We start from the raw sequence: 23,002 nt of genomic DNA, 5'->3' as shown, positions 1-23,002 counted from the left end.
GTCTCCCGGCAGGATACAGGCTAGGTCACTATCGGCGATCCTCCTCAAGCGTGAGAAGAACACACCACTCTCCTCTCCTCCCTGCCTCCTCAGGGAGGGGAAAGAGACAGACAGAAATGTATTTACATGTTTTATTTCTGTCCTTGCAGCAGTACAGAGAAACATGTATGCACTGTTCAAACTCCAACAGTAGAGAGATAAACTCCACCCCTGTACTTCCAGTACAGGTCAGATGACACTCTGAGCTAACATCCGGTGCTCAGCACAGTGAATAGACTGTCCCTTTGTTCCCATGGTACAGTCCCAAACATCAACATCCTGTTTTGCTTTGCAGCCACCTGCAGCTCGCTCTTGCATTGCTGCTTTTCTGTAACAGTCACCTGGTCCTGCTCCGGAGGATGGTCACGCAACCGTGGCAACTGGTGCAGCGCTGGAGTGGGGTCTCGGCTTCGACCACCCCAGTCTCTGCATCAAAAGAGAACACCTTGTCTGTGCCTTGCTCGTTTTCATCTGTGCCTCCCAGGATGTAGATTTTGCCAGAGCACACGGTGGCGCCGCAGTTCTCCTGAAGGAAGAGGGGAAAGTCAGAAAGAAGAGAGGTCCGTATCCCCTCAAAAATCCACAAAAAACGGCCTCTCAGCTCAGCTGTTATTTGTGCTGGCTCACCTTCTCCTCGAACACCCACCCCTTTAAACTTGCCCACATCTCAGGGCCGGCCCATGCATGAGGCAAGGTGAGGTGGCAAAACCTACAGGGCCCAGTATACCTGAAGGAGCGTCTTCACCCCCATCGTTCAGCCCAGACACTGAGGTCCAGCTCCGAGGGCCTTCTGGCGGTTCCCTCACTGTGAGAAGCCAAGTTACAGGGAACCAGGCAGAGGGCCTTCTTGGTAGTGGCGCCCGCCCTGTGGAACCCCCTCCCACCAGATGTCAAAGAGAACAACTACCAAACTTTTAGAAGACATCTGAAGGCAGCCCTGTTTAGGGAAGCTTTTAATGTTTAATAGGTTAATGTATTTTAGTGTTTTGTTGGAAGCTGACCAGAGTGGCTGGGGAAACCCAGCCAGATGGGCGGGGTATAAATAAATTCTTCTTCTTCTTCTTCTTCTTCTTCTTCTTCTTATTATTATTATTATTATTATTATTATTATTATTATTATTATCTCGATACAGTGGTACCTCGGTTTAATAACAGCCCCACTTATGAACGATTCGGTATACAAACTCCACAAAACCAGAAGTAGTGTTCCAGTTAGCGAATTTTACCTCGGTCTATGAACAGAAGCCGGATGGTGGGAGGGCACCGGCGGCGGGAGGCCTCATTAGGGAAAGCGTGCCTCAGTTTAAGAACAGCTTTGGTTTAAGAACGGACTTCTGGAACGGATTAAGTTCGTAAACTGAGGTACCACTGTATAGATCGTTCTTCCCTTCCTTGTTCCAAATGTAGATCTTCCCTCACCTGGTGGGAAGGAAGGAAGGACACCACTTTGAGGTCTACTCAGGTGTAATGATCTCTGGCAGGCAAGCAAGGCCCGATAAGAAGTAATGACCCTCCAGAATTTTTATGTACGTTTATTTAAAAAAAGACACACCCAGAGCACAGCTTCTCGCCTGCTCGCATTTACGATAGTTGATCAGTCTGAATTTTCGCCCCTCCCACAGCAGGAAGGACGCCAAACTCCTGCCTTTCCCTTCCGTTGCCATCAGATCTTATGCAGATGCCTAGAACGGGGACTGAGGGGGGCCGCTAGGGGGCGCCTTGGAAGATGGCGGATATTAACATCTATCCAGCTCGCACGAGGTAATTAGAGGCTGATTATGGGGAGTATATCAGTCTCCCTTCATCTCTCCAGGGGGGAGATGTCAGGGAACTGACATCAGAGCGAAAGGTAAAGGAGAGGCTCCCCGATTCTGCAGGAGAAGGTACCAGCACCAGGGGGAGACGCAGCTTGGTAGAGGGGGAAGGAAATCGGCGTAACACCAAGGATCCAGGAGGGCAAATGGGGGAAGCGGAGGGAGAGCTCCGGGATTCTTCCCTGGACGTCAGTGATCCTCCACTACCCACGCCCTCCCTGCGCAGAAGACTCCCACGCAGTGAGAGGCGGAGACGACTGGGAGTCAAACAGCTTTTATGCTGGAAAAGGTTTAAGAAACGCCCACAGACAGATTCTGCTAGCGACTGAGGCAGCCGCGCTGAGATGGGCTGTGCAGTCAGGACGGTTTAACCCAGGCAATTAAGCTCCCTAACGAGGACAGTTTACGCATGAGTAACTCAAACCCATTACAGGAGAGATGCCGTTTTCACCCGCTGTTGCCATAAATCACCCCCGAGTTTGGAAGAAGGAGGGGGCAAGGCACTGGGTGCACAATCCTCGGCGGGCCTTGGAACTCCTCTGAAGCTGCTTCCAGGAGCGAAACTAGTTGCGTTACTTAAAAGGGGGAAAAAATTGGGAAAGATAACGCACATGCTTCAAGAGAGGCAGGAGGTTTTTATCTGCTAACAATTTTACCACTGAAAGGAAGAAGACTGAGACGGACTGAGATGGAAGATTACATCAAAGTACTACAAATATGGTATGTGGATTGGAATGCCGGAACTAAGGGGGGGGATGACTTTTTATTTCTTTTGCGCTATGTGATTATTAATAACCCTCCCCCTGAAGATCTGTCACAGAAATTAATTGCAAATGGGACTAAAAATGAATTGTGTGGGAATAATTATGAACTTAAAGGTTTTACTCTGTGAAGGATTTGGAAAGAAGAAGGGCTCTCTCTTGCGACGCAGTAAGAATGGAAACTTGATAAGAGACCTGTGTTGCTGGAGTTGGTCTTGGGGAGAGCGAGCCGAAGATATATTATCTTCGAGGAGATTGCGAACTGGAAGAGGCAGCCCTCCTGCAAAAAGACTAATTTACGATGCAACAGGTCGGAAAAGCTAAAGAGCGAGTTTCTAGACTGTATTTCATCAGAACGACAAAAATGGCGATTACTCGCTCGAGCGGAAAGGACTGTTGTAGGAGAGTGATTTACGAGAGAGCAGCACAAAGCCCACACAGAAATACAAATAAGACTGTCTTTTTCAACCCACTTGCGGAGCATATCGGAGGAAAATGGAAAGGAAAATGAGTAATGACAAGTATTGAGAAGAGGAAACTGGAGACATCATTCTTAATATGGAAGCAGAACAAATATTCGAGGATTGGACTCCTGCCAATCAAGAAGCATGGGTAACCCCCCCCACAAAAATTTATAATTTGGAAAACAATTGGACTATATGATATGTATTGTTATAATTTGGACTAATTGATTTGATGTGTTTAATTTGGAAATAAGAAATTTAATAAAAATTATTTTTTAAAAAGAGAGAGAAGTTGGCCTGCCCCCTCCTCCCCACTGTCACTTGACACAGACTCAGATCTCGGCTTATCTGCTGATTGCCTAGCAACGCTCTGGCTGCCTCCCAACTCTTCCTCTCCTTGAGAGCTAACAGTCTTCCCCAGGAAGGGGGGTCAAATTGCCCTTTCTTGACTTTGTCAGCCAACTCTCATCTGAAGAGTCAGTCCCTCATTTACTTAGTTCTATTTCTAGTCTAGGGACGTGGGTGGCGCTGTGGGTTAAACCACAGAGCCTAGGACTTGCCGATCAGAAGGTCGGCGGTTCGAATCCCCGCGACGGGGTGAGCTCCCGTTGCTCGGTCCCTGCTCCTGCCAACCTAGCAGTTCGAAAGCACATCAAAGTGCAAGTAGATAAATAGGTACCACTCCGGCGGGAAGGTAAACGGCGTTTCCGTGCACTGCTCTGGTTCGCCAGAAGCGCCTTAGTCATGCTGGCCACATGACCCGGAAGCTGTACGCCAGCTCCCTCAGCCAATAAAGCGAGATGAGAGCCGCAACCCCAGAGTCATCCACAACTGCACATAATGGTCAGGGGTGCCTTTACCTTTTTACCTATTTCTAGTCTAACTCATCCCCTGCGCTCTGGGGGGCCACGTTCCTGACATGAGGCACCAAAAGGTCTTGGGCTGGCCCCACCACATCTCATTTGATACCAGGATTGGACACCCACCCTCTTTGTGTTCTGAACAGGAGCAGCACAAGAACGGGTCCTTTTCTGTGGTGGCTCCCCGCTTGCGGAATGCTCTCCCCAGAAAGGCTTGCCTGGCCCCATCATTACATACATTTAGACGTCAGGCGAAAACATTTATTTTCCACTAGGGGCCTTTGGCTTTTATTTTTTTTTATTAAACTTGTTGGTTGCTTTATCTTGCACCCAGGGCAACTCAAAACAACTTACCAATCAATTTTAAAAAATTATTTATGGCCTCCTTTAGTGGGCGGGAGGTTTGAATCCTGCCTTTCAAAAATACGACTGTGCTTTGGATTTTTCTGTGTTTTGCTTCGTGCTGGTTTTAAGGTATGCGTTGCTTATTTATTGCTGCAAGTTGCTTTGATTTACATTTGTAAAAAAGTAAAAAGCTACTAATAATTTTAGTGAATAATAATAGAAAATAATAAAATAATAAAATAGCTACTTCCTGTGAGCAAGCAAGACAATAGCTGGTGTAGGTGCCTTTATCCCTACTGATGGCTGGTGAGGAGCCTGTTTTCACCATTCTGGGGTCTTTTTTCTGCCCTTTTAGATGTGGCACCCCATCTTGGAACTGGTGCCCACAGCAAATTCTCTAAGGGCCCAATGGCATTCTCCTTACCAGAGGTCCTGGGAGGGACGCAACTTCAGCCCAGGTGTCTGTCTGGGGGCTGTAGCTGAAGATTTTACTCAGGAGTCCCCCAACAACGTAAATCGAGTGATCCAAAGTGACGGCGCTGAGGCATCGCTGCCGGAAAGGGGCTGCCGACAGAAGGATCCACTTGTTTTCCTCTGGGTCATAGCACTGAACCTGGGGGAGCAATAATTAATACTATTAATAATAATAATAATAATAATAATAATAATAATAATAATAATAATAATAATAATTTATTTCTATCCCGTCCTCCTCAGCTGAAGCCGGGCTCAGAGAACAGTAAAATAATACAGCTTTCTAAAATCAATTCCTTATAAAATCAGTTCAAATCAAATTGATGGCAACCATTGGGCTAGAGTTCTGTGAGGATTACTGAAGGAGAGGGTCAGGCTGTGCCTTGGCCAAAGGCCTGGTGGAACAGCTCTGTCTCACATGCCCTGTGGAAAGATGTCAAGTCCCGCAGGGTCCTAGTCTCTTGTGACAGAGCGTTCCACCAGATCGGGGCCATGTCCGAAAAAGCCCTGGCTCTGGTTGAGGGCAGCCTAACCTCCCTGTGGCCCGGGACCTCCAAGATGTTTTTGTTTGAAGACCGTAAGGTGAAACATACCAGGAGAGGCGGACAGCTGCAGAGGCTCAGTTTGCAAAAGTCCCCACGGCCCCCCAGAGGTTGGCAACCCCGGCAGTACCTTATCTGTGTTGGCCCCGTCCTCCACGGCGCCCCCAATCACATACAGCTTGTCGAGACACGGCACCACAGCCGCTGAGCTCACTGCTTCGGGCAACGGGGCAACATCTGCCCAGCTGTTGGAAAAGGCGTCGTAGCATTCCACCCTGGCCAGGCGGCCAAAGCCGTCGTAGCCGCCCACTGCGTAGATCTGTCGGTGAGAATTGGGGGGGACGCAATTCATCAGATCTCTGATCTCACCCAGATGCAGGGCTTGTAAACGGGGTGTGGGCAGAGCGAGAGGCAGCGTGGTACAGTGGTTAGAGTGCCGGACTAGGGTTCAAATCCCCCACTCGGCCGCAAAACCACCTTGGTTGCTCAGTCGTTCAGCCCGACCTACTTTGCAGGGTTGTTGTGAAACGTAAAATGGTGTAAATTGTGTAAAAGAATTTTGGCAAAGGGTATTTAAGGAGATGACAGAAATTGCTGGGTTAAAGCCGACCATTTTTTAAAAATGGAAGTGCAGCTTGTAAATTTGCAAATAAATAAATAGAAAGGAACTACACAGGTGCTAGAACTGAAATACATGGAAGCAGGGTCAGATACAGGTTTGATGAAGCCCTAAGCTACTTAAGGTAATGGGGCCCTTTATATGTCCAGCTGTCCTTTGTCAACAACAAATTGTCACTGTTTTTTTGTTTTGGATATATGCTATATGGTAATTTATGGACCTAATAGGTATCGAAAGCCATTTGCACATAACAAAATAACCAGTCCATGCAGAATGTAGGCACCCTATATATAGAAAGGAGCAAACCAGTGATATTTTAGGGAGCAGGCTAGCAGGTGGGGCCCATGACTTATATCGTAGGGGCCTACACAACACAAAACATTGTTGCTGTATGTAGGTTTTATTTTATTTGTTTTTTTATCTTACATTTTGGAAATGTGAATCCAGGGATTTTTTTTCCTTTAAATTTTTTGGGGCCTCGAAGAGAGCAGGGCCCTAAGCTATAGGCAAATCCAGCACTGAAATATACTCAGAGTCAAGAGTGGATTTCATTCTCTTTATTCAGCTCATAGTGGTGAAGAGGAATGGAAGTTCCCCCGAAATATCTGCTTTATATACATTATTTACACAATGGGCCCCACATGATTGGCTAATTCCGGGATTCTCCTGTAGGCCAATCAGGTTGCGGATTCACTTCTACCCGGAGTTGGATTGGGTGGCTCCTACGGACCAATCAGACTGCTGCATTCTGAATCCTATTGTTCTAGGACCAATCAGACTGCTGCATTTTGGATACATAACAAGCACTGAAGCTGTTGAGCCTGGGGCGTGGTGGTAGGGCAATGATGAGTGGTCAGAGGGAGAAGAGGGAGAAGACTGAGAGGGAACAGGGCTTAGTGAGCGGGGAGAGTCGGTGGCAGAGAGGCGGCCAGAATCAGAGGAAGAAGCTGAAGCAGGAGAGGAGAGGCAGAGATGGGTCAGGTTGGGGAATAGGAACAAATGCCTCTCCCTCCTGCGGCCACGACACACCCCACCAATCACAAAGCAAAGAGAAGCCTGTACCTTTCCCTGGAGGGTGGCCATCTTGTGCCTCCACCGCCCTTTCTGCAAACAGGCGACCCTCATCCAGACGTTCAGCTGGGAGCTCAGCACCCAGACATCTCTGCCGTTCAGGTGGCCTCCTGCAAAAGCAGACACAGGGCAGCCACATAACACAGGAGCCAAAAGACTTAAGGCATGGGTAGGCAAACTAAGGCCCGGGGGCCGGATTTGGCCCACTCGTCTTCTAAATCCAGCCCGCGGACGGTCCGGGAATCAGCATGTTTTTACATGAGTAGAATGTGTGCTTTTATTGAAAATGCATCTCTGGGTTATTTGTGGGGCATAGGAATTTGTTATTTGTTTTTCCAAAATATAGTCCGGACCCCACAAGGTCTGAGGGACAGTGGACCGGCCCCCGGCTGATCTAATCCAACATCCTGTTCTCACAATGGAAAACCAAAACCTGAGCTCAACAGCTCTCTCCCACCTGAGATTCCTACCAACTGGTATTCAGGGCCATTTTGTGGGTTATATCCAGCCTCATATAACCAGCATGCTTAGCTCTAATTAATGCATGAAGGGGTTAAAACCATAGAGTAAGCTGTCCTGCCAGGCTTAGCTAGGTCACACCAGCTCACTACGGGAGGAAGGGCTACCAGACTCTTTGTTCTTTCTCTTCCACCATGTGAACCCTTCCAATGCGGGCGTCTGAGCTACGTTGCTCCAATCCCAGGCCGTGTGGCTTTAGCAAGCCACCTCTCTGTTTCTGTACAGATAATTTAGCTATAGAGTAAGCTGTCCTGCCAGGCTTAGCTAGGTCACACCAGCTCACTACGGGAGGAAGGGCTACCAAACCCTTTGTTCCTTCATCTTCCACCATGCAAACTCTACAAATAAAGATGTCTAAGCTAGCCGCTCCAAGCCTAGACCATGTGGCTTAAGGAAGTCATCTTTGTGTTTCTATACAAATAATTTAGAAGCATTGAACATTTTGTAACCGACGTGATACTGCCTGCCTTTTCTTGCCGCTGTGCGGGAAGCTCATGAATCTGACCTTTGAAGGATTTGTAAGTAAATCATTTTAAACTGACCAAACGTGTGGTCTCTTTCTCTGCTGAGGGAAGCGGGGGATTTTGGAAGAAACTTAGAAGGGGATATTGGCACCTTGGCTCTTTCTCATACACATACAGAAAGGCAGTGTGGTGTAATGGTTAGAGTGTCGGGTTGGGACCTGGGAAACAGAGTGTCGGGTTGGGACATAGGCGCCGACTCCATGGGGCCTGAGGGGGCTCGAGCCCCCTCAAAAAAATTTTTGGGGGGGCTCAGCCCCCCCAATAATCTCGGGCGCCCTTCCAGCAGAGCGCCGCCGCCGTCCCCTGCCTCCTCCCCACCTGCTCCCTCGCCAGCCAGCCAGCCAGCCGCGTGCCCTAGTCGGAGAGCCCCGGCCATCCCCCGCGAGATTAGGGAATCCCCGGGGGGCGGGGGCTCCTGCCTCGCTGCTTCGCAGCACCACCGCCACTGCCAAGGCACTGCCGGGGGGAATTTCCTTCCTCCTGGCGGTTTCAGCCCCCGCGAGAACAGGGGAATCCCGACCGGCCACACCTCCCAGCCAGCCAATCGGCTGGCTGGGGGGGGGGCGTGGCTTGCCCTATTTAGGGCTGGAGCGGAGGGGGCTCGCCCTCTCTTCTCCGGCTAGCCCCACGTTTCCCGCATATCAGCTATTCCGGAGCTGATTAATAGGTGCAGCACGCTCTCCCCTATTCGCTCACGAGGACTCGGCGCCACTTTATTTGCATATTCATGAGCTTATTTATTATTCATGAGCTTTCCCGGCCCCCCCCCCAATATTTTTTATAAGTCCGCGTCCCTGGGTTGGGACCTAGTCTCCGCTCAGCCATGGACCTCCCCGGGTGACCTTGGGCCAGTTGCTACCTCTCAGCCTAACCTCACAGGGTCGCTGTGGGGATCAAATGAGGAGGGAGAGAACCGCGTGTGCCATTTTGAGCTCCTTGGAGAGAAGTGCGCAATAGAAATGCAATTAATTAATAATCAATCCATCAGTCATACAGTGGTCTTCTCCATCTCCTCCCAAGGAAGGGAGGAGGCTATTTCTGCGGGGTTGGACTAGATGACCCTCGGGGTCCCAACTCTATGATTCTATGCAGCCATCTCACCTGAGATGTAGACGTCGTTCTTCAAGGTGCAGGCAGCAAACTCTGACTTGCTATATCCAGGGACGCTGGATAGTGGCTTCCATTGCTTGCTTTCAGGGTGGAAGATATCCACAAAAGGAAGTTTGAAGGACCCTTTCTTGCCACAGCCTCCAATCACAACGATCATCTCTGCTAACTCCATGTATCTGGGATAAGAAAAGAAATTTGTTAGTCTCAGAGGATGGCAAGACCCTTTTGGCAACACAACATGACCCACATCCCTATAAAGGTGGAGGGGACAACGACCTCTGCGCCCCTTCAGACCCAAACTACATCTGACCTTTAGCGCTGACGATATAAATCTAATAACTGAATAATTTGCTCTTTTATTTTACTTATTTACTTGTTTTCATCCTGTATTTTATTCTGTGAACAGCCCCGAGAACTTAGGATGAAGAGCGGTATATGAATTTAATAAATACAGTGGTGCCTCAGGTTACATACGCTTCAGGTTACATACGCTTCAGGTTACAGACTCTGCTAACCCAGAAATAGTGCTTCAGGTTAAGAACTTTGCTTCAGGATGAGAACAGAAATCGTGCTCCAGCGGCACGGCAGCAGCAGGAGGCCCCATTAGCTAAAGTGGTGCTTCAGGTTAAGAACAGTTTCAGGTTAAGAACGGACCTCCGGAACGAATTAAGTACTTAACCCGAGGTACCACTGTACTTTGTTGGAAGCCACCCAAGGTGGCTAGGGAGACCCAGCCGGATGGGTGGGGTATAAATAATAAATTATTATTATTATTTGGATTATTATAAAAAATGCAGGAGGAAAGGACTAACTATAGGATCCACAAAGGGGAGGAGGGAAGTTATATATATTACCAGGTCAAAAATTATGGAATCGGTGTCACAATATGGACTTCAAACCAGTTTGGGATGATATAGCGATATGTTTCCCAGCCCTAGTAGCAATTTTCTCTCTCTCTTTTTACCTTCTGGGTCTAGACCGCCGAGAGCTGACCTGGCTGCCTTGGACGTAATATTTGCGGGCTTCTAGCAGCAAAGGGATGCACTCCTTGGATTCCTGGATGAGCTCGTCCGTCTCCACCTTTTCTAGAAAATAAACAGGGTCTAGCAGGGGGAGCCTCACGTGCTGCAGCAAATCCTTCAGGGCCCACTTCCTGGCAACCACGTCGTGGTTCACCCACCGCATCACTGCCTCGAAGACGGCTTCCTCCTTGGGGACAGACAGGCGATCGCTCTCCAGGCAGCTCGCAATCTCCTTGGCGTCCAGCTCCAGAAACTCCTTGTGGTGAGAGATCTCCACAAAGCCCTCCAGAAGATAGTTCTTGCTTCTCTCGGTCAGAGATGGGATGGAAAAAGAGTTGGCGACCTTCAAGATGCCCAGACAGTTGTGGGGATGCAGCTGGCCTTCTAAGAAGGCAACACAGGCGTCCTTGAGCCTTGGGATTTGGAGGAAGCTGGACAGCTCCAGCAGGTCTTCCACGTTGTCCTCCTGGATGAGGATGTCCCCGCCGTAGATGTAGTCCAGGACGAGGCTCATGCTGGGAGCAGAGACCTCACAGAGATGGACGGTGCCTTGGCGGCCTTCCTTCGCGCCCCCGGCAAACAGAGCCCGGAAGTAGGTGCTGCTGGCGGATAAGGCAGCCCGGTGGCAAGGAAATTCCTGCCCGCCCATGGTGAGGACCACGTCGGTGAAGATGCCGTCCAGCCGGTAGGAGTTAAGAGTCTGGAGGATCTGTTCGGCGTGGCGAGACCCGCTGCAGAGTTTTGCGTGGAGGTTTCCGCTGCCTCGGCCCAGAGAGGCAGGGTGATCGCTGACGCCCGTTCCGGAGTGGGACTCTTGTTTCATCCCGATTCAGGGCATGAAAAAGTTGAATTGCTTTTAATAGTGTGTTTTAATGCTGCAATCTTCTCCAGGACCTTGGAGTGAAGGATGGAAGAAGGAAGGAAGGAAGGAAGGAAGGAGGAAGGAAGGAAGGAAGGAAGGAAGGAAGGAAGGAAGGAAGGAAGGAAGGAAGGAAGGAAGGGAGGGAGGGAAGGAAGGAAGGGAAGGAAGGGAAGGAGGAGGAAGAAGAAGAAGGCAGAGGAGCTGGAGGAGAAGAGGGAAGAGAAGAAGGAGAAGTAGTGGTGACGCTTGTAGTTTAATGGTGAATTTTGGACATAATGGAGATGCATATTAATTTAATAATAAATAATAATAATAATAATAATAATAATAATAATAATAATAATAATATATTACAGTGCACGCTCGCGTTGTGAATGTGATCTGTGTGGGATGCACGTTTGCAACCCACAGTGTTCACAACCCGCGTCTGCGCACGCATGGGTTGCGATTCAGCGCTTCTGCGCATGTGTGACTGCCAAAACCCAGAAGTAACCCATTCCAGTACTTCCGGGTTTCTGCAGTCCGCAACCAGAAAAAACACAAGCTGAAGCGGCTGTAACCCGAGGTATGACTGTATTTATATCCCAGCCACTCTGGGCGGCTCCCAACAGAATATTAAAAACACGATAAAACATTTGAAAACATTGCCCACCTAAAAGTTTACTTGAGGACTAGGAACTTGCTTATGATCTGGAATTGTGCTTCTTCATGACATAGCGTAGTTCCAGGGTATTTTGTAGGCTGGGAGAATGATTGCTGGCAGTACAGGGGAGCCTAAAGGGGCATGAGGGAACTTTCCTTTAAATTCTCCTCCACCCAATGCCAAACAGTTTATATTCAAACTCCTGCCAAAATTTCGCCAAAAGTTCAACTTTGTGTACTTTCCATCTGTCTTTAACTACAATAGCCCATTTTTTACATAGCAAGCCTTTTTCTGGCCCTAGTCTGACCCATGGTTCTAACAGTCACATGTAAGGTAAAGGGTAAAGGACCCCTGGACGGTTAAGTCCAGTCAAAGGTGACTATGGGGTTGCAGCGCTCATCTCGCTTTCAGGCCGAGGGAGACGGCGTTTGTCCACAGACAGCTTTCTGGATCATGTGGCCAGCAGGACTAAACCGCTTCTGGCACAACGGGACACCGTGATGGAAACCAGAGTGCATGGAAACACCGTTTACCTTCCCGCCGCAGCGGTACCTATTTATCTACTTGGACTGGTGTGCTTTCGAATTGCTAGGTTGGCAGGAGCTGGGACCAAGCAACAGGAGCTCACTCCGTCACGGGGATTCGAACCGCCGACCTTCTGATCGGCAACCCCAAGAGCCTCAGTGGTTTAGACCGCAGCGCCCCCTGTGTCCCCCCAGTAGCATGTACCCCTTGTTGTTATCATTGTTTCATTTGCTCTCTAATGAGCCTTATAGCTGGCAAAATCAAAGCAGAATTTATACCATGGACAAGAGAACATTCTTTCTTCCTTCAATCCAGGAATAGGGTTTTTCCCCTACTCCACCTTCTATCTCCCGAGCTCAAACACCAAGAAGGAGAAAGGGAGCTGGATATTTCATTGAGGACATGATTCCCCAAAGGAAGTTCAAACCCTTGGTTTCCCCATTGTGAATTTCCTACAAATGAGAGAGAGTAGGCTTTTGCATACAGACATAAATTTGCCTGCATCTTCATTGTTGCGTGTCTCGCTTCTGAAAACGTTCCATCATTTGGGAACTGCAAAATGTCAATGCACACAACACGGTTTCCAAGGAAAAGAAGTGACAGCAAGACAGGTAAAAAATGCCAGAGATTCGGTAAACGCCAAAAACCTACATCAAAGAGCAAAATAGACTGTATAAATTTAATAAGAAATATAAATATATTTTAGCACAGGCTTTACTATCCTACCCTTGACCTCAGGAGCTCAAGAAAGCATTCCTTGGGTAGCTCCCATTTCACCTTCTCAGCTTAGACCCAGCAGGTTGCATTAAAACTTGAATTGAATTGAACTGAATTTTACTATTACGGTCACAGACCAGTTCCGGCTCACTTACAATATCAGGAAAATCATAAAACATTGAATTGCAATTCAGATATAGCGGCAGTTAAAAATATATATTAAATCTTGATCACTAAAATATAACCTAAAATTTTCATTTAAAACATTAATCATTTTGGTAGTACAGCTTGTTCCCTAAGTTTTATGGCAGTCGCATAGAATTTGGCCACCCTTAGCGTGATCTCTTGATCCTTGTCCTCTACCAGGAGTTTTAGACATTGAAGTTCGGACCCATTTGGAGATTTTTGTATAACAGGAGTGATAAATACCGAGCGTATATCACCATATAAACAGCAGTGTAACAAGGCATGAGAGACAGTTTCTACCTCCAACAAGCCGCAGGAATTCAATTCAATTCCTAGGAAAAGCGAACGGGGATTCGAACCCAAGACCTTGCAGATGACTTTCAGCTATATACCCATGCTAGTGGAGCAGCTTGATCTAATATGGGAAAGGACCACATCTCAATGGTAGAGCATATGCTTTGCACTTCCTCCTATCCCCAGGTAGGGCTGGGAGAACCCCTTGCCTGAAACCCTGGGCAGCTGCTGCTGCCAGTCAGTGCTCAGCTTGAGGCACCAACATTCTGTAGAAGGCAGATTCCTACACCCCCCTCGCCTGGTCTCTTTGCTTATAAGGCATCATCCCCTTTGTATGGGAAGGTCTTTCTCACCTGTCTGATGGAGATCCCATCACCTGGAATGGAAGGATAACGGCTCAGGTGTATGTTCTTCCAAAGGCATTGGACTGAAGAGCATCACAGCTTGGTTCTGGCAACCCCTTGCCCGATGTAAACTGGCCAGCAAAAATAAAATAGGACACTCCCTTTGCTTTTGCGCTTGCCCAAGACAAATAATAACCCTCCAGCCTCCAAGCCACAAAGCAAGAGATGATCGGGTTCGGCTTTGTTCCTGGTAATTATGATGCGCTCGGCGGATCTGCCTGGCATTCGCTGCAGCTGCCAAGTGACGGCTCAGGCAGGGGGAATCTCCCTGTCGCCTCTGCAGAAGGGAGGGCGTGGGGATGCAGAGGGGAGTTCACCCAGGGGAGAGCTTAGAGTCCGCGGCCCATCTGGAAAAGCAGTTGTGGCCCGCAGGAAAAGCATCGTTCGAGAGAGAGCCTGGCAAATTTGCACGGAAAAGGAGATGTTTTCAGGGTGGAACGGCCCAGGTTAAGCCCACGGCCTAGTGGGTCTGGCAACACAGGGTTCCTGATGTCTGCAGCCCCTGGTTCACCTCCTTAAGCCACTTAGGGAAAGCTAAGCGGGGATTCGAATCCAAGACCCTGCAGACGATGCTCAGCTTTATAGCCATTCTAGAACAGCTGGCACTAATACGGGAAAGGGTCTCAGCTCGGTGGTAGAAAATCAGTTTTGCATGTAGAGAATCATAGAGGCATGGAGATGGGAGGGACCGCGAGGGTCATCTAGTCCAACCCTCTGCAATGCAGGAATCTTTTACCCAATGTGGGACTTGAACTCGCGACCCTGAGGTTCAGAGTCTCGTACTCTTCTGAATGAGCTATCCCAGCTAAGTAGAAGGCACCAGGTTCAATGCTGCCATCTCCAGGTAAGGCTCCTTTTTGGCTAGCTCTTCCGAATTGACTTTGGAGATATCTCCTGAATTTTTAAGCAAAGCAATGTTGCAAAATAATTAAATATGGATGTATATAAAGGTAAAGGGACCCCTGACCATTAGGTCCAGTCGCAGACGACTCTGGGGTTGTGGTGCTCATCTCGCTTTATTTTCCGAGGGAGCTGGCGTACAGCTTCTGGGTCATGTGGCCAGCATGACTAAGCTGCTTCTGGCGAAATCAGAGCAGCGCACGGAAACGCCGTTTTCCTTCCCCCTGGAGTGGTACCTATTTATCTACTTGCACTTTGACGTGCTTTGGAACTGCTAGGTTGGCAGGAGCAGGGACCGAGCAACGGGAGCTCACCCCGTCGCGGGGATTCGAACCTCTGACCTTCTGATCAGCAAGTCCTAGGCTCTGTGGTTTAACCCACAGCGCCACCAGCATCCCTATGGATGTACAAATCTTGGATTTGTAGCTCTGTGAGGGGAAAACCATAGTTTCTTTTGGGCAGTTCTTTTGGGCAGTTGGTGTTCTTTAAATGCATGGTGTGTGCAGCCCATGTGAATAGGTCCTCCATTGCGTTAGCTTTCTGGAAGAAGAAAAATGCATAGAAAGAAGACGAATAAACTTTTGGGCTTAAAAAAAGGAAAAGAATCCCTGGCAGATGGCCACCCAACCGCTGCTTGAAATCGTCCGAGAAGAAAGAGTCCACCACCTTCTGAGGGAGACTGTTCCCGTCAAACAGATTTCACAGTCAGAAAGTTACTCCTAACGTTCCTTCAGAATCTCCTTTCTTGCAATTCGAATTCATTGGTTTGAGAATACGACAATGCACTTTATGTGCGGCTTCCTTGCGCTTCATCCGGAAGCTGCCATTAGTGCAGAATGCTGCGGCATAATTGCTGACAAGGCGAGGGGTTTTTCCACCCCCTGTCTGCATATAACATCTCTGTTCAGGGACCTGATTGCTTGAGCCAAGTTCAAGGTGTTAGTATATAAAGCCCTGAACAGCTTGGAACCAGTTTACTTGTAGGGTCACCTTACCTGTATGTGGACATTCAATCTGCAGGACTCACACCATTAAAGGTGCCAAATAATATTTCACCCTTGTAAGAAATCAATCTTTTAGAGTGGCAGAACTCGCACTTGGAACTCCCTGCCGGTTGACATCAGTACCTTCACTGTACAGTGGTACCTTGGTTCTCAAACGCCTTGGTACTCAAACAACTTGGAACCCAAACACTGCAAACCCGGAAGGAAGTGTTCCGGTTTGCGAACTTTTTTCGAAAGCTGAATATGCTCCGTTTTGAGTGTTATGCTTCCGATTTGAGTGCCGCACTTCCGTTTTGAGTGTTATGCTGAGGTCTGTCTGTTTTTGATATTTATTTTGCGTTTTTGTGGCTCTTTTTTGTTGTTTTTGTGACTGTGTGGAACCCAGTTAAGCTACTGATTAGTTAATTGTGTGACTGCAGTACATTGTTTATTGCTTTCATTTTATGGATCAGTGGTCTCGTTAGATAGTTAAATTCATTTTAAATTGCTGTTTTAGGGGTTGTTTTTAAAAGTCTGGAACAGATCAATCCATTTTGCATTATTTCTATGGGAAAGCGCGCCTTAGTTTTGGAACGCTTTGGTTTTGGAATGGACTTCCGGAACGGATTAAGTTTGAGAACCGAGGTACCACTGCACTCCTTTTGACACCCCGCTGAAAACATTTTTGTTTAGGAAAGCCTAACAAGACATGTAAAATGTCGACAGGTGTTTTTAACCCGGTGTGCTGATTTTATTTATTTGCGGACTGTTTTAAAGAGCTGATTTTAACCGGTCATTTTGTCCCTCTTTTTTGCTTCTGTAAACCACTTTGATATTTTACGAGAATCAAGCAGTACATAAACCTTGGGGAATGAAAATACATCTCCTGGGGTTGTAAGTCCAGCAAAACATCTGGAGAAGCCCCCTGTTTTAAGAAACAATGTATCAGTCTTGCATTGCATCTTGACTCGGCCTCCCCTAGAGCAGCAATTCTCAACCTGTGGGTCCCAAGATGATGTTGGGACTACAACTCCCATCATTCCTAGCCAGCATGACCAGTGGTCAGGGATGATGGGAGTTGTAGTCCAACAACATCTGGGGACCCACAGGTTGTGAATCACTGCCCTAGAGAGAGATCCAGGAAATGAGATTTGCTCCTATATGTGGGATATACTGCTTGCAGCCTTTATTCTTAGCACAGCCTTCAGTGGGGCCACCCGCTTATCACCCCACAACTGCTTTTTGCCATGCACCATTCTCCCTCTCAGAGCCGTCTTTCCCATTGGTCTTGGTGGTTCGTTGCGCCAGGGCGCAGGCCTCTCAGGGGCGCCCCAGCGAGTGGGGGAGCTGCGCAGCTTGGCACCAGAGGAGTCTCAATCCGTACTGGATCCTTTGCCTCAGGCATCACCTGAACCAAGTCTGGGGCCTGATCCTGAAGAGTCCCAGTCTGCACAGGTTCCCTTGCAACAAACATCAGCTGGGCCGAGTCAGGGGCCTGAGCCTGCCCTGGCTCCAGATGCAGGGATGACCTCGTTGCCTTCAGCTGGGCCATCACTTACAGCTGCTCCACTACCGGTTGGGTCAGGGGAGGCTGAGGCGGCCCCTGGGTCTAGTAACCCACCCACCCCCGACGCTTCCCGAGCTGCACAGACTGAGGTCTGAGAGAAGGAGAGACCTGAGTACTGGCAGGAGGAGTGCTCGCCTTCGGGCAAAACAGGGAGGTGAGTCGGACGTGCCCAAAGATTAAGGCCTTCTGGGAAATGATATATAATGAAATAAAAAAGGTACTTAAATGTACTTTTCCTAAGAAACCAGAGGCCTTTCTCTTGGGCATTGTCGGCCAATTGGTGCCAAAGAAAGATAGAACTTTTTTTATGTATGCTACAACAGCAGCAAGAATTCTCATCGCAAAGTATTGGAAGACACAAGATCTACCCACTCTGGAAGAATGGCAGATGAAGGTGATAGAGTACATGGAATTGGCAGAAATGACTGGCAGAATCCGAGACCAGGGAGAAGAGTCGGTGGAAGAAGATTGGAAGAAATTCAAAATCTATCTTAAGAAATATTGTAAAATTAATGAGTGCTAAAATGTGGAAGTTATAGAAAAAAGGGTACTACAGCTGTAAAAGATTAAGTAAAAGAAAAGAACAAGGGAAAATTAGATAAACTTAAGGGGGAGGATTTGCTGAAACAAATTTGGAAATTGGGCTGCAGAAAGGGGAGGTATGGGGAAGTCGGTGAAGTAAGGTTTAAGAAAAAAGGATTTGAAATTATACATGTTTGTTTATGTGTTTGTTTGTTTGTTTGTTTGTATTGTGTTTTGTTTGTGTTTATATAAATTGTGAAAAACCAATAAAAATTTTTATAAAACAAAACAAAACAAAACAGGGAGGTGAGTCACCAGAGGATCAGGACCGGCCATTACCCTGACAGAGATAAAAGGCTATCGGACCCTGCCCCAGGTTGCAGGAGCAACATTGCTGTATGCGAGATCCTGTACCTGTCCTTGCCTGGTTTCCTGCCTCGTGTCCTGCCTTGACCCTGTCGGACTGACTCCTAGCGGAACCTACGGATTCTGGACCGGACCTGGACCGCGGTTCTTGGGTTACCCCCGCGCCCAGCACAGGTAAAGACGGCCCTGATCCCGGTCGTTGTCCTCCTCCTGCTTCCTGGCCAAAGGCGGCACACAGCATTCCTGGGCGCCCCAATGCCAGAGAGCACGTTCGCCAGCACCTTTTCCTGCTTGATCACCGCCACCACGCTGGGGATCGGGGTGGTGGGGGAGGCAGAGGACATTTTCTACCGCCTTCTCCCTTGTTTTGGATTTGCATGGCGGGGCGCCGGAAGGATCTTTGCACCACGGTGCCGGATATGCGTAAGACGGTCTGCTCCCTCTTGCCGCCATCAAGAAAGCAGGAAGATCAGAGTCGTTCCATGTTCAGGCTTGTAAAATACTTCCAGTTAATGTCTCCCTTCTTCGTGCTTGGAGGTTTCTCGGTCTGCACAGCATCCTACCTGCAAATCAGGATCGGGAAACCTCAAACCCATTGAAATCGGCCCTCCAGGGCTCTCTATGTGGCCCCCAGCACCCCTCACAAGCCCTGCTTCTCACCCCAAGCACCCTTGCCCGTCTTCAATGCGTCCTTGGAATGTACCGTATTTTTCGCTCTATAGGACGCACCTAGTTTTAGAGGGGGAGAACAAGGGGGGGAATTCTCTCCCTCTCTGCGCAGCGCCCCTTCAGCGAAGTGGCAGGAGAAACGAAGCCCCTTCCATTTCTCCTCCCGCTTCGCTGAAGGGGCGCTGCGCAGAGAGGGAAAGCTGTGCAGCGCCTTTCCAGCGAATCGAAGCCAAGAGAGCAAGAGGGATCAGTGCACACCGACCCCTCTCGCTCTCCAGGCTTCAGCGAAAGCAACGCAAAGCCTCTGGCACGCGGCGGGAGTGCTCCCACTGCGTTTCAGAGGCTTCGCGTTGCTTTTGCTGAAGCCATGGAGCCTGCACTCGCTCCATAAGATGCACACGCATTTCCCCTTAATTTTTGGAGGGGAAAAGGTATGTCATATAGAGCGAAAAATACAGTTTTTCCTCCCCACTTTTGCTTCTGGCTCCGCCACCAGTCACATGGCCCTTGGATCGTTGTCCAGATGAGCAATGCAGCCCTCAGATTTCAGGCGGGACACCTTCCCGGTGCCCGGAAGATTTCAAACCCATAAAAATACGGATAATAACCACGCTTCGCCAAGAGGTCACAACATACATCTTTAAATAAGTTCAGCTAACAGTCGCTGCACCGAGGAGAGGAGAGAAAGACAGTGGGGTTCCTTCCGTCACATGACCCTGCACGACGTTGGACTACAACTCCCATCAGATGTAGGCATGCATGGTCCTGGATGATGGGACTTGTAGTCCGGCAACACCTCTGAAGGCTATCTTTTAGCGGGTCCCATCGCCAGATCGCTCCTCGCAAACATGCCGAATCCTGCCCCGCCCGCCCCCAATCCCATGATAGGCAAGAAAAGGGGTCACAAAAAGGGGGGATATTTACAACAACGACAAAAAAAAAATCAAAGAAACCCAGTCCAGCTTCAGTTTCCAGAGAGGCACCAGGCCACCCGCACGAAGTCCGTTGCATTAAGAGTCCCAGGCAGTCCACGCCAGGACCAAGGAAGCGCCGGAAGGTTCCGGAGCCCCCCAACCGCTCCCCCGCTGCCCCCTCAGTTGATACGAAGCTTCACTTCTCGGTGGTCCAGGGGGGTGACGACTTCGTTGGCGTAGCCGTTCTCCGAGCACAGAGAAAGCTCGTCCGTCGTCTCGATGCCGCTGTTGATCTCTGAGGAGGAAAGAGAAAGCGCGGGGTGTTAGAAGGCGGAGAGGGAAGGATCTTAACAGATGCTGCAGTTAACAAGAGGCAGTGCGGTGTAATGGTTAGAGTGTCAGACTAGGACCTGGGAGACCAGGGTTCGAATCCCCCCTATTGAAGCCAATAATCCACATGAAGGGTTGTTACAGTTCCACAGAATCCTTTCACAAAGACAAGGATTTCCGGAATATTAGCCTTGTATCGCCATCCTAGGCTTCATCAGTAGAACAGGCTCATATGTAATATTACACGATAGTGGATCTTATAGCAACCACTACTATGCTATAAGATCCACTATCCTGTAATATTACATATTACATATTGTCTTAGACTCTGTGAAAGGATTCTGTGGAACTGTAACAACACTTCGTGTGGATTATTGGACTCTTTGAAGAGACAGGTGGAATAGAGACGAAGAAGAAGAAGGAGGAGGAGGAGGAGGAGGAGAAGAAGAATAAATTATTTATACCATGCCCTCCCCAGCCAAGACCAGGCTCAGGGCTGCTAACACCAAATATAAAAACAATTGATTGAAATACAGCTTAAAAAACAAGATTAAAATACATTAAAAAATTAAAATGCAACCTCATTTCATTGGAAACTCAATCAAAAACTTTTTGGGGGATAAAAACGTCAGTCATCGCCAAGGCTAACTATCCAGACTGGTCCTACATGGGCCAGAAAAAAGCCAGGGAAGTCCCCAAACAGGAGTTCCAACACAGAAGAAGAAAGGAAAAAAGAAAGAGGGGGGAGGGAATCAAATTGATCTATAAATACTTATACATGTATGGACCTTATGCATGAACCGACTAGAGAATGAACTAATCCACCGGGTCTTCTGCTTTTTTCATTGAACGTTATGAGACCTCCGCTGAAATCTACAATTTGATACAATGAATAGTATGCCTTATTTATTCAAAAGTACATTACCATCTAAAGCAGCGACTCTGCGAAACCTTGGGATGGGTCTGTAATGTTTAAAAAAGACTTAACCTTAGCCGCATGACAATGAATTTCTGGCGAGACTCGAATTGAAGACCCGAAGAATAGCAAGACATCCCCACAGGAAGTTGCTTCTCTGCCGCAGATCAAGTTATAGCCACGTGGAATCCAGCCTCGAATTGCCTCACCTGAGAAGATGAGTTTCTCCTTCATGATGTTGACATCCCGGCTGGACCTTCGGACAGCAGCGCTGAGCATGATCTGCTCAGGGTTGTAGCTGTGGATGCTGCCCATTCGCCACCTGAAACGGACAAGGAGAATGTCGGGAACCGAACTTTTCATGCGGCTGACCGGGTTTCCAGGCAAGGAGCTCACAATCCATGGGCTCTCAAACTCATGAGGAAGCGACTCTGCGCTATTCTCCTAGCACAGCGACAGAAAACTCGTTTTCCTTCTGTTTTGAAACTCTGCAAGCCGGCCTGACCGTCTCAGGGGCGGCTCACAGAATAAAACACAGAATAAAAACAAGTAAATAATTATAAAAACAGAAAGACAATAGCCTCCCCACCTTCTCACAGACACGTTTAAAAGACTACAGAATATGAATCAGCCCAAGGCCTAGTTGAAGAGAAACATTTTCGCCTGGTGCCTAAAAAAAATACCGTATTTTTCGCTCCATAAGACACGCCTGACCATAAGACGCCCCTAGTTTTTAGAGGAGGAAAACAAGAAAAAAAAATATTCTGAACGAAACAGTGGATGTATGATTTTTGTGGTTCATGATGTGGCCACAGACATGATATGTGATTTGACGGTGAGTTTGGGGTAGCCCAATGGAAAAATCCTGAGGATCCATGTGGATCCATGCTTTGTAACCACGTTTTTGCGCCATTGTGGCCCCATGAAACACTGGATGCGTGATTTTTTTGGTGCAGGCTGTAGCCATGGACATGCTATATGATCTGATGGTGAATTTGGGGTGACCCAATGCAAAAATCCCGAGGATCCATGGGCTTTTACCTCCCCCCTCCCAGACAGCCTCCTTTATCGCTAGTGTCCCTTATCTCCCTCCCGATCCCACCGATCAGCTGCTTCCTTTCAACACTCCCTTCCCTCTTGTTTGCCTTAGTGTCTTTTTCTTAGCTGGAGCAGTTGTCTGCCCATCCTTTTCTTCTAATTTTTCTCCTCATTGCTTGTTTTAGTCTTCCTGTCTCCTCTCCTTGCAAGTTCACTGTCTTTACCTCCCCCCTCCCAGGCAGCCTCCTTTATCTCTAGCGTCCCTTATCTCCCTCCGATCGCTTGCCAATCAGCTGCTCAGCGGCTTCCTTTCAACACCCCCTTCCCTCTTTCTAAAAAAACCCCCAAAACCACGATCTGCTTTTTGCCCCTGGGCAATTCGACTCCAGGGACCACGCATTCACTCCCTAAGACGCACAGACATTTCCCCTTACTTTTTAGGAGGAAAAAAGTGTGCGTCTTATGGAGCGAAAAATACAGTATGTAATGAAGGCACCAGGCGAACTTCCCTGGAGAGAGCATTCCACAAGCAGGGAGCTGATAAATAATAATGCAATAAAAATAAGATAATAACGTGATGAAATCCAAAACAGCAACCATTAACGGCACATTTATTGAAAAACCAATTAATGCTATTTAGTTTAATTGATCTAACAAAACTGATGGACTCCCCCCGCTTAAAGAGCGCAGGACTGCCATGCCTCAAGGACTGCCTCTCTGCTTAGGAACTGACCCAGACCCTGAAATCATCCTTTGGGGTCCCTCTTCATGTGCCCCTAACACGAGGGGTCCGGAGGGTGGCAACATGAGAACGGGCCTTTTCTGCTGAGCCGAGCACAGATTCCGTGACTGGCTCCTCTCAAATTGGAGCGGGGGGGGGGGAGTTAGTGGGAGGGGGCCGCAATTCTGAATTTATTGTTACTCACGTTTTATACTGTATTTTATACTGTTTTTTTGTTGCATCAATTAAGTGTTTTAAATTTGTTGTTAGCCACCCTGAGC

General features: G+C 48.3%; 2 protein-coding genes and 2 long non-coding RNA genes across 5 annotated transcripts in view; 1 reads left to right on the top strand and 3 right to left on the bottom strand.

Moving 5' to 3' along the window:
- Positions 1-23,002, bottom strand: part of LOC309530682 — a 127,617-nt gene that overhangs the window by 13,769 nt on the left and 90,846 nt on the right. The window lies entirely within an intron of this gene.
- KLHL35 (kelch like family member 35) lies at positions 377-10,987 on the bottom strand (the record flags this gene model as incomplete). Its single annotated transcript, XM_082221161.1, has 6 exons — positions 377-565; positions 4,708-4,896; positions 5,430-5,618; positions 6,981-7,099; positions 9,134-9,318; positions 10,107-10,987. 6 exons carry the CDS (start codon positions 10,985-10,987, stop codon positions 377-379), a joined length of 1,752 nt encoding a protein of 583 aa, XP_082077287.1.
- On the top strand, positions 1,726-2,437 carry LOC309530612. The gene is made up of 2 exons (XR_014218768.1): positions 1,726-1,861; positions 2,292-2,437. It is a non-coding gene; the product is annotated as an uncharacterized lncRNA (long non-coding RNA).
- The window catches only part of GDPD5 (glycerophosphodiester phosphodiesterase domain containing 5), a 156,327-nt gene continuing 152,752 nt past the window's right edge, over positions 19,428-23,002 (bottom strand). For both annotated transcript variants that reach the window (XM_082219350.1, XM_082219351.1), the window contains 2 exons: positions 21,172-21,284; positions 19,428-20,011 (listed from right to left, as the gene is read on the bottom strand). In XM_082219350.1, coding sequence (XP_082075476.1) covers positions 19,896-20,011; positions 21,172-21,284 — 229 coding nt within the window. In that variant the 3' untranslated portion in view covers positions 19,428-19,895. The remainder of the gene's footprint in view (positions 20,012-21,171; positions 21,285-23,002) is intronic.

Source organism: Podarcis vaucheri (assembly GCF_965113315.1).
Source record: "Podarcis vaucheri genome assembly, chromosome: 4".
NCBI classification, from domain to species: domain Eukaryota; kingdom Metazoa; phylum Chordata; class Lepidosauria; order Squamata; family Lacertidae; genus Podarcis; species Podarcis vaucheri.
Note: the sequence above shows the minus strand (reverse complement) of the source record. Positions and strands in the feature narration are given on the sequence as shown.